The sequence below is a fragment of the Maniola jurtina genome, chromosome 16 (genome assembly GCF_905333055.1).
Source record: "Maniola jurtina chromosome 16, ilManJurt1.1, whole genome shotgun sequence".
In the NCBI taxonomy this organism is placed as follows: domain Eukaryota; kingdom Metazoa; phylum Arthropoda; class Insecta; order Lepidoptera; family Nymphalidae; genus Maniola; species Maniola jurtina.
The window spans coordinates 5,603,084-5,615,431 of record NC_060044.1 but is presented as its reverse complement, the minus strand read 5'-3'; the positions used below and the strand labels follow the sequence as shown (position 1 = coordinate 5,615,431).

Here is a 12,348-nt window from a genome sequence, read left to right as displayed (position 1 = left end):
GGAAAATTAAAGAGTCCCTACGGGATTTTTTCAAAATCTATGACTACCTATGTGGATGAAGTCACGGACATCATCTATTTCAAACAGAGATAGAAACTTCATCCTGGAAATGGACAAAGGATAAAATTCCTCGGAAAATTCAAGTAATTCCCACGGGATTCACGTCACGTAGAACTCACGGGCTTCATCTCCTCTCTCATCATGTCATAGAATAGATACTATACGGTCATAGGTTCTTAGAAAAACGAAAACAAAAACACCCACGACGTCGATGGCCGTACCGTTATTGCCTGTAGATAATTAATACGTTCTGTGCTATGTAGGGCTCGCTATTTTTAGGCTGCTATAGCGGGATATAATTCTTCTAACTGTGGTATAGCACATAACAAGCCAGCCGCGTAAAAAGTAGGCCTAATGCCCTCAGGTATCAGTCAACATCTCTGTGTTTAGCGCGTGTGACACTATCGGGGTCGCAAAGACCGTTACGATGTTTACTCAGAGCCTAGAGTTAACCTACACTAAAGACATACACCGACATATAAAATTCTACTAGGTACTAATAATCAAATAGAAATGCGAAAATGTGTTATTAGTAGGTTTGTCCTCCAATCACGCCGCAACGAAGCAATATTTATTCCGGAAAACGAAAGAATTTCCACAGGATTTTTAAAAACCTCAATCCAGCGTGAATATACAAGGAAATACTCGTAGCTCTGAGGAGTTGGCGATGAGTCAGGCATATTTTGCGACGAGGAAGGGAAACGCTGCTCCAGTGGCAGCCTGCCAGTCGAAGGAGACCTGGACGACTCACCAACATCTGGAGGAGATCGATTGAAGCAGACCATATAGAGTGGGACTCTCGTAGAACTCAAATACATTATTGTATAGTAAATAGTGATATTCTGAAGGCAGAGGTTCTCAATTCAACGAGACAAAAAGTCGCCAGTGTATTTTTACGATAAAGCTTTTACTTGTTCCGCCAAGGGGTTTATTTTTTACCGCGTGGGTCAAAATTGGTTTCATGTGTCATTAATTTTAATGTTTCGTAATAAAATTATAGTGCGATTGGTCAAATAAGCTATTGTAAGAGCTATTTTCAATTTGTTCAGATTTTAAGAAGCGGAGTGTGAACTTCATGCTACGCGTACCTATATAACAGTCAATAGCCATATAAATTATACGAAAGTGTGTTTTCTTTATTGGTTTATTGATTTTTTGGGTTTGTCCTTCAATCACGTCACAACGGGGCTATGGATTGGCGTGATTTTTTGCATGGTCGCCTGAATTTAGCGGCTCCCTGCGACTCGTTTGATAATGTCCCCCTGGTAGGGTTCTGCCAACGTAGCACTTTCTGGTACTAGGTACTTTCCTAGCATTTTGGAACTCCAGCATCTATCGGTTCTCCTAACTATTTGCCCTGGCCATGCCATTTCAGCTTCGCGACCCGTTGAGCTATGTTGGTTATGCTGGTTATCCTACGCATCGCTTCACTCCTAATTATCGCTTACTTCCTATATTTTTAAACGAAAATCACCACTTAACCTTAAATAGGTACGTAGATATTCCATATATCAAAGGTAAGATCAAACGACCATGTCCAGTGTTCTCAATTTATGAGACGCTATACAACTTTTGGACATCGTCCAAATGGCAGCTATTACTTTTTTTAGACCTTTCCGGTGTAGCGATACGATCGCACGTATCACAAACAAAATATCCCAGATTCTATTCCCGGTTAAGCCCGTAAGATAAAGAGTATCTGTTCAATGGACTGGGGTCTATGTCTACTAGGTATAAGCGGCATCAATATAGTAAGTATTATTAAGGGCTGACGGGCGACGTATAAAAACGGAATGGATTGAAGTAACGTGTCGCGGTCGTGTGCCTCAAACTTTACCTTTAGTACATAGTAAAAAGGTCATAGCACACATACCAAGCCGGAAAGGGATCGTATCAACTCTGCTGATCCAGTTTTGCATTAGGTTGACGCGTGGTTGACGGCGAGGCGAAAGGCGATACGGTAGCGATCGCTTTCCAAGTTGATATGTATGCTATGCCTTAAATCGTTTCATATATAAGTATAGGTAGTTGTTGCGTTACCAATTAGAAGTCAAACTGGATGATTCCATTCTGTCTTTTAGCGTCTAATAACGTCACACCCTTTGATCTCGAGTATTCAATTTGAACGTAATCGTCCTATTTACAGCCGCTAAAGACAATTTAAGTGTCCAGTAAACAATTTCCTGCAGGCTACCTAGTCATAAATCAACAAAGAAAATTATAGAGAATGGACGAAGTCGCAGAATTATAAAACGTAACAAAATTCGCCTTAACGTAATATCATTTTCCTCAAGAGATAAACATTTTCGTTGCAAAATCTAGTTACTAAAAGTAGCTAGATTTTTATTAGATCAGTACACACAGTAGATTCCTACATCAATGGGTTATAACAACGACTTATATTATGTACATATACCGACACTAATCCACACCTTCCATGGGAAATTCTTCAAACGTTTTCACCTGCGATTCGCGCCTATTTTCTACACAAAAAATATGATGTCCTCTTTACTGTTCTTACAAGTATTATTTCGCGGCGTTCGCGGGCTATCGCGGCACATGTGCCCAGTGGGAATAGAACAAGAACGTAAGAAATATTGATGTAGGAGGAATATGGAAAAGGTGTAAGCTAATAAATAGCTATTGCTTACAATTCAAATTAAGGCATCCCGCATCCCGTAACGTTTGAATAAACATACCGTCAAATGGACAGTTTCCAAACATCAAATGTTTGCTACAAACTGCATTTCATTGTGTTGTACCGTATACATTAACAATGGAAGCACAATATTCACCCTAAAGCAGTCTCCCTGAACTCTGGTTCATTGAAAATGTATGCACATTTCACTGTTCATTGCTGTTTCGATTCCATTTGGAACTTGGATTTTATACCTATCCATGTAAAAAAATTACATCGAAGGACCAAACCAAAAAATAAACACTCTTTTGCATTTATAATAATTATGGATAGTGAGGGATAGTGATATTAATTTAAGTACTATGCATATAAAATTCTAAGAAAGTGATACATATTATGTTTCAGAGTAAATCAATAAAAAAGCTACAACATCTACGGTGTCAGTATATCAGATTAGGTGTCATCAATTTCAGTCAGTGATACCAACAGTCAACAATAACAATTAAACTCCAATACAACCAACATTTAGGTCGGTCATTTATCATCGGAGGGTCATCGAAATACCTACTCGTAGATATAGGCGTAATCGACGCCCGTGTCTGTTGTATTGATGATAACATTAGGGAAATGGAAAAGTTAACTGGGCTAGAGCAATACATTTGCTACATTGCATATATACCTATTATACTTATTCAAGGCCCAACCGCTTAATCGATCGTGACAAAATTTGGTACAGCTGTAGGTTGCATCCCGAAAACGGACATAGGCTACTTTTAATCCCGAAAAATCAAAGGGACCAAGGGACGTGGACAAAGTGGAATGGAAACGAAAAGTTATTTCTGTGACAAAATAACAGTGCGTAGATTAAGTAGTTGTATAAATTTTCAAAGATGAAAATTATTATATAACACTCAAGTTCAAACAAATAAATAGAACTAAAAATCTATTATTTATGTGAAAAACATAATATTCAATAGTTTAGTTACTCGATCATTTTCGTTTATAGTTCTCTACTTATGGGCAGAACGTGTTAAAATGACTAACTACCAGCTGACCAGCTTACCTATTAATAACAGACTGATATGAGATAACATATTGTACAGACGTGGTATGGAGAGATAACTATCCAAAGCAACTGCGATTAATTTCCGATAATGTCAACCCGGCATGCAGCCAGCATGACGATTTAACGCGAGCACAACGACGAATCAATTGCCATCCATCATCCGCAAATCGTCTTAGGAATGCCAATACCTATAATGCTAACTATTGAGGTCTGCATACAATAAAGCTCAAGACACACAACACTCGACGGGAACGTGTCCAACATGGCTTCATGGCATGGCATTGGAATTAGAGATACAATATTTCACTGGTAGCGTGTGAAAAATCACGCCAAAAGCCTTTTCATATTTAACACTTGCGAACTTGTATTAATTTCCTTAACAACTTTCAAGTTTCAATTAGAAATTTCATTTTCAAGTATATAACTTTTGTATTGACGTTTAAACAATTAAAGTTCCCCAGACTCATAATTAATCTGTCAGTCAATAAATAGCATCTATAAATAGTAAATTAAAACGTCAACATTAATGTTTTAGTGGCAGCTTGAAAATACATAGTTACTTCCAATATATTGAGGTTGATTAATATGTATATGATATGTTCCTATGAGTTGAATTCGATTTTATTATATAGTAGGTAGGTAAATAAATATAAAGATATTTCAACCAAAGTCCAAGGCTGTATGAAACTACACTTATATTCATCTCTTTTAGCTGTATACAAAAGGCGTACCTACTATGCAAAGCGAAAAGAAATAGAAATATAAGCCAATCAGACTCCCGTGAAGCAATTCTCTCACAAAAGCTTTTGATTTCCAAATTCCTGTTACCTCGGAGAATTTCCCCGAAGATCAATCGAGCAGTGTGGAACATTACCGATGGGATTACGATACAGTACCTTATCTTATGCGGGCACGGGATAAACCTTTCCGAAATGAAGGCTATCCATTGCTTAACTTCTTCTGAATATTAAGTATTCATGTTTAATAGCTAATAATATCCTAAAGACTATGCTATTTTCCATGTGTCCAATATGGTGACTAATTCCTAGGGGCTAGGACGTCAATCTCCTAGTTGGGGGATCGGGATTTGACCCCAGGCCTCTAACTTTTGCAGCTATGTGCGTTTTAAACAATTACATATTATGTACTCGTAATTGCTTTATCGGCGAAGAATTGAACGATTGAATGAATGATGTATCTGATGGAATTTCAATTGGCAACATCTCAGGAATCATCTAACTTTTATCAAACGTTAGTTTTTAGTCACCTAAATATTCTGATCAAGCCCTCACTGACATACCACTTATGAAGTTAAATTCTTGTTATATTATGGAAATTCTTGAAACGGATTACGTTACGTTACGTACGGAACTGGACGTCAATAGTGTTAGAATTTACAAGTCATAATAAAATATGTCTACTTACCTTTTTAAATCTACCCTAATATAAATTGTCATAGCTTTTCCTCTAGAGTGGAAACTAATCAGGCCTAGTCGAATACAAATATATACTCAATGATTATATTGTTTGAGAAGCCTAACTTTTCTAACAATATTTAATTAGTATCAAAGCTTAGTCAAAAAGAACCAAATAGGCCATCTATTTATCAAATGGACAAAACAAAAATTCACTTACCAATTCCTCAGGGGATCCCGGTTCCTTCATACCATTGCTCTTATCCGTGCTCCCCGTCTCTGAAAAGAAGACAGCATTCATTGAGATATGAGTACCGACTTGTGTAATTTTCTTTGCGTTTCAAAGTTTAACAACGATAATCACAATGTAAATTAAAACATCTATCATGCAACTGGACTCTGATTCGTGTTTTAATATTCATTCTTCTAATAGGTATCTATTTTTTCAGTTTAAAGTCAAAAAATGTATGTCGATAAATCAAAATTCATTCTAAATACTTATAGGTACTTCTAGACTGTGATTGCAAAACCAATGATTAAAAAAATAGTTTATTAAAATTATAAGAACCCAAAAATAAAAGGGTTAGTCTATGTGGTTGTTTAGAGCTTGTAATTTGATTTCTACCAAACTTTTTGTTTTAAACTGAACGAACCTATGAATGAACGAAATTCAATTTCCCGCCAGTCACACTTCAGACACGTTTTCATTCTTTCAATAGCTGCCTCGAATGCACGTCAATACCGACTATTGAACCCGAATGCAATCAACGCCTTTTAACGGGTGAATCGAAACAAATTAATAGACCCGTCTGTTAATTTGTACGTATTAAATGAGAACATATATTAAAACTAATTAACTTTTGATCAAAAGCTCTATAAAATAAAATTTAAAATCACTAAAAACTATCTCTTTTAAGTTTTAGCCTTCTATCAGAATTTAGAAGATACATTACTCAATTCTGAAACCAACACCAGACTTTGTACTTGTGTTTAGATGATACTTTTGAACCAAAGAAAGCTTTTCATAGACATTTACCGACTTATAATGATTTAGTAATTAAAGTAGTAGTATTTCAGTAAGAAGTACGTATTGAAACCAAATATTCGAGAGGTCCGCATACGAATGTTCCTGTAACTTAATGGTTTATCCCGAAAGATATAGGTACTTACATTAAAATTTAGCATAATAAATATTATGTGCCAGGACTACGAGATGTGCTAATGTATTTTATATACTATATTATGTGCAAATATTACGGAATTTATATTAATATTTTATAAGGCACCGGTTTCGCGAGTCAATACACGCCCGACTTCTGCGGTAGTATTGCGGCTAAAAGCTCTTTTGTTGTTGATAATATACCTAGTGCGTAACTATACCTGTTTCATAAATATTGTATAAGCGTGGATACTTAGAAATAAAATTGTCCAATCTCAATTTTTCAGTGAAGGAAAAATCGTGATGGTATCCAAGTAAGGATGGTAGGTATCCAAATAAAAAGAAAATTCTGACTCCCTCACTGTCCAATACAAACCCTTGGACCTATAGAAAGTTGAAAGCACAGATATTTCTATTACAGTGTAGATAAGCTATAAGGCCGGATTTTATGAAACTATTTTGGGAATGAAGGCATGGGCGATCTCTAGTTATTATTATAAAGATGTTTTATTTGGGAACAAAAAGTTGTAGATGAGGCTAACCACACTACAACTTTTTCTTTTCGTCGTAAGCTTTAAACGCTACATAATATACGAGACTCTCGTGCGAGAGACTTTAATTTTTTATAGGATAGTTCATTCCCAATTCATTGCAATATTAATTAATTTGCCGATTATTCTTTTGATCGAGTCTATAATGCAAGTATCGGATAATTGAGTCGGAATTCAATCAACGCTTTTCAGCCGTTGAATGCAAAGCAGTTCATTTGTATACATATTTTTTTAAAAATGACAGTTACAATGGCATGTAACAAGTTTCAGTATTATATACTAATTGTAAGTATAAAAAACTACTATTTAATACTTTCCTATTAATAAAATATACTGATCCAAAAACAACGCCTAAGTAAAAACCGCACCAATTTACAGCAGCTAATTAAAACTGTAGATAAGAGGCTTATTACCAACCATAATAGAGTAGTTAACGCTCAAGTAAGTACAGATAATAAATTGTATTCACGGGAAAGCCACTCCTATTACAAAGTAGTATAAATGCTATATCTGTCTGAACCAATATCACATCTGAAATCAGGTTTTCTATGCCACTAAACGAGAGTTAATCCCGTGCATTTCGCAGTACAAATTGAGTTATTTGCAGGATAATGCCGGACTGGGCATAAAATGGACAATCGAAAATGTTATATTATAAAAAAACAATTACTTACTTAGGTACTTATAGTTTTTATCGATATATCCAATAACAAAGTTTGTATTTTTACTGGATGTACTTGGCCAGCAAAGGCAACGCGCGTGTAATCATATTGATGCATGCGTATTATTGCCATCGCCATCCATTTCATATAGGACGACTGTCAATCTTACCTATAAGGAAAGCTGTTTGGGCAAAAATCTGTTTGTGTTCTGGTTAAGTAACCTTAGTAATATTAAATGGTCCTTAACTACGATCACTAATGTGCTCAATGCTACGCACAAATACAAAATAAATTTCGGTTTACTATCTCTAGGCCTCCATTTACTAAAATGGTTTGCAGATTAGCGCAAAAGTGATGTCGGTACGGAATCGTAACATTATGTTACTGAACCAAACTGTCAAACTTTACCGGCGTCTCTTATCTTCAAAGCCAGATATAACGAGGTAACTAGACTAGTGAACAGGCATTGAACATAATTTCAGGCTTTTCAGACAGACAGACGGACGGACGGACAGACAGACACACTTTCGCATTTATAATATATATATTATAATATAATATTAAGTATGGATTACAGACGAGAATAGTCAATAGATTCGTGACTGGTAGCGATGATTTATGAAACATAACTCGTGCGTACACACATGCTCTGATGTAGTCTACTGAACAATGGTAAGATAGTAAAAACAATCTCCATAACGACTTGCGCAACAGAAACGTGAGTAGAGAAAGAACTGAAAACGGTAGCCTCTAATTGATGGCGAAAGTTTCGAAAGCGATGCGATATCATTGTTACATAAAATGTCAATATGTCATTCTGCAACTTGAAACGGTAAGTGACCCCGAAGATAATGGATTAGGAGTACGTGAACACCGCACTTGCGTCATCAGGGCAAACGTTGGCCGAATGCTAAAGGACAATGTTTGTTTAGTCCCTATAGCTGGCTATAGGTACATCGTTTAACAGGGCTCTCTCCGTCACTCGCTTCATACAATCGTAGTTCGAATTTCATTTGAATATTAAGCCACCAAAGACCATGAAATTTTGCAGACATATTCTAGAAACTAATATCTGTGTCTGTGGTGTTTTAGATTTTTCTAAAAATATGTACTTAGTTTTAAAATTACAGGGGCTCAAAGATTTGTGTGTAAATTTTTAAGACCGCGTAACATTGAAACCGAATATTTTAACAGAAATCTGGAAAACCACAGACATAGATATTAGTTTCTAGAATATGTATGCAAAATTTCATGGACTTTGGTTGCTTAATATTCAAATGAAATTGGAACTACGTTTGTATCAAGCGAGTGATGGAGAGACCCCTCTTAAAGAGAACATAAAAAGACTAGGGTAAAGGCGTGGGTAGGAATTTTTTGAAACGTAAGATTATGTACAAAAAGAGATTTCGGTACGAACATAGAACTCACACTATGCAGAAAAAAACTGATTTGCAAACATCTAACTTCTTAATGAAAGTCTACTAACACAGTTTGCACATAAACCGGTGGGTATATTTGAGTGAAACGGCAAGGAGTTCCCATATAAAAGTCAGTTATAGTACTTGTAGATCTAAAATAAGTTGAGTAGAATACGAAATATTATAGCTTAAGTTAAACGAGAGCACACTCGTGACAAAAGTTAGTCAAACTTTCAGACTAACGCTTTTGAGATATTATAACAGGACTGTATTTTATGCTAAAACAAAAAGTATATAAATTATTATGAAAGTAATCTAATTTTAAAGTATTTAACTAGCATAGGCCGAAGTAAGATTTAAATTAAAAAATATAATTACTTACTACAGGCACTGCCTAGCCTTAAATTAACAGTGTTTTACAATTAGCAGACCGAAAGGATAAAGTTAACTCAATTTATTCTACAAATTATTTTGTAAAACAAAATCTGAAACGTAATTATAAACTTCATTAACTACATTTACAGAGTAAACTCAATTAATAATACAGTTTAGACGAGGACTTTCAGGACGTTTTTAATTTAGAACTCTACCATACCAACCGCTTTGTTTAAAACGTCTCATACTTTGTTTTAACCGACTACTTGACTATACAGAATACAAACGATATTTTTTATATTATTGTTTATTTATATTTAGGTAATTAAATCAAGTGCATTTTTGCTAGTGGTTGAAAAGTCAGGCCAGAGTGAACTGGAGTGAGTGAGCTCTCGGCTTGTCCTATGTCCTAATAACTATGTAGCACTAGGATCGAGCCATAGCTCTAATTACTATTCATTAAATTGCACTTAGTGAGTATTTAGTTTATTTTAGTGTAAACTAGCCTTTTCGTGCCATTTCGTCCACGCGATACAATTATTTTATTAAGTGTTTTGCTATATTTATTGAAGAACAAAAGGCTTATTTATTTATTTATAATTTTATACAAAATAATTCAGAGTAGGCTATCTTCACTCCAAATTGCAGGCAAATCGGTTGGTTCAGTTGTTGTAGCGTAAAGGAGTAACAAACATCCAAACTTTAATATTTATACCTACTATTAAGTAAGACTTTACTCACAATTTTCTAAAACAGTAAAATTTTCCACACTTTCAGTCGGCTATTTTCAATTTTCAATGAGAACTTAACAAAATATTCGGTTTGCCACACGACAACGCTGCGTTGGGCCGTAGCTACTAGCTACACGCTCAGAAAGCCAATTTTACCTCCTAATTTATGTAAATCAAACTAGAAATTGTTTGTTAGTTAAATAACAGAATAGAATAGGAACTGATTTTAAAAATAAAATTCTTACCTGTGCTTTTGAATAGTTAAATGAATGTACCACTGGTTAAAAATTAGGATTGCTCTTCCTATTGAGAAGAAGCAGCAAAAATCATAGCGGTTGCTCTTTAAAAAAATTATTAGACGGGTCTTTCAATCAAACAATCAAATCTTTCAATCAAATCTTTATCAGTTTAAAAAAAAAAATGGACTTTAGGAACATTTTTCAGAAATTATGTCCAATTCCACTCTTAACATTTTAGTGCGCCATACTAATTTCTGCATTCGCTTGACTAAATTTAAATTTGCTTTATGAAAATAAATATACCGTTATATTCCATTTTCTGTATACATAAATCAATTAAGAGCGCAAGTAAAAATCATGAATTTTATTTGCATTAATGAACGTGCACTAACTAGTTAATTAAGTTTTCAACTGACTGATTTTTCGAGGTTGGTGGTTTTAGCAATTTTAAATAAGTAGCTACCTATTAAACTTTGCAGAAAGTCAAGAGATCTCTAAGTGTGCTTTTATCACTAGAAAAAATTTACAGGTATAACGAATAGGTACCTACTATTGTGCTTCGGTAAATAAAAACTTTAAAATTAATTAAAACAGAGACTGTTTGTTCAAAGTGACAACTAGAACAATTGAAAACATAGTAAAAATTCTTATCTTCAGAACAAAATGTGGTATGTTTTATTAAGACGCGACATCCAAGAGCTGAGAAATTTAATAAAAGTTGGTATTCCGGAGCGTCCTCTGCGCTTTCGTACGTATCTACTGTGGACTGGAGTGAGGAGCAGGACTCTCGAAGGATTTACAAGCTAGAATGTTGAAGCATTTTACGACATTTTGGTGCAGCACGGGCCAGGTTTCGGTCAACCTATATACTAGTTGTTAAATAAATAAGTACATACAACTATAGGAATTCAATGTGCAATTCATCTGTGCAATCGGTTATCTTAGCAGCAACACAAGGTAGAAACTATCAAGCAAAGCATGACACTAAAAGAAAACTTTAATAAATCACTGTGTAAATATCACAAATTAATTGACTGAGATGACGGAAATAGTACTCTATCAAAATCTCCGAGTATCAATTTCAAGATTTAATCCCTCTAAGCCTCTTTGACGGTCACATCGTATTATTGTACCACTTTAGGAGATACGAGTTCATTATTTTAGAAATTGGTTTGATGGAATTATAGATATGGGCCTACTCGAATTATGACAAATTCTTATTTTAGAAACACGCATTACTATAACCAATATGAGTATAATGGAGGATGGAACTTCGAAAGCGTGTCATTATCTTCACCTCAAATCATCGATTGCCTGCTACTGAGAGTAATATTATGGTTGAGTTCATAATCCACCACGCTAGCCAGACTTCACACAACGTTTATAAAATATTTTGGGTAACTTTCAGGGTTACAGGTTTTCTCACCGTGAAACGAGTAGGTAATTGCTTAAAAGCGCAAAGGAGTGTGAAGTCTGCCAATCCGCACTGGGTCAGCATGATGGACCGTGGCCTAATCTTTCTCATTATAGGTGAGACCTGTGCTTAGTAGTGCACCGGTCATAAGTTGATGAGGATGATGATGAATTTATTATCTTCTGAATAAATTGTTACGCTGAATGCTTCTAAAATCTAACAGATGGCTGTCAAAATACACCTTTTCAAGATGAATGCATAACCGCTTATTAAACCCCCTTCACGCACGTCCAGTCGCGTTGGTCCTGTCACATGAATCACTTCAGACAAGACGTATACCCCGAGTGGGTGTTAGCTCCCTCCACGTAGATACATAATTCTGTTTGGCCTCCAATATATTATCACTATTGGCCACCCACTAACTGTTTTGTAAAACTAATCGGCCGTATACGGAAATCATTAGCGTAGCGTCCGATATACATAATTGAAATTCACATCATATAATTATCCTCAAATATCCATAGCTATCTATGTCTTTTGCACCATTTTGGTTGGCGCCTGGAAGAGATCGATAGGGCCGCCAAATTGTACCTACCTGCCTTTCTTTTATTTTGTCTTGT

At 35.3% G+C, this 12,348-nt stretch overlaps 1 protein-coding gene across 2 annotated transcripts in view; it reads right to left on the bottom strand.

The window, feature by feature from the left end:
* The window catches only part of LOC123873469 (apoptosis-stimulating of p53 protein 2), a 339,385-nt gene that overhangs the window by 176,124 nt on the left and 150,913 nt on the right, over positions 1-12,348 (bottom strand). For both annotated transcript variants that reach the window (XM_045918318.1, XM_045918319.1), the window contains one exon: positions 5,400-5,458. In XM_045918318.1, the coding sequence (XP_045774274.1) occupies positions 5,400-5,458 (59 nt within the window). The remainder of the gene's footprint in view (positions 1-5,399; positions 5,459-12,348) is intronic.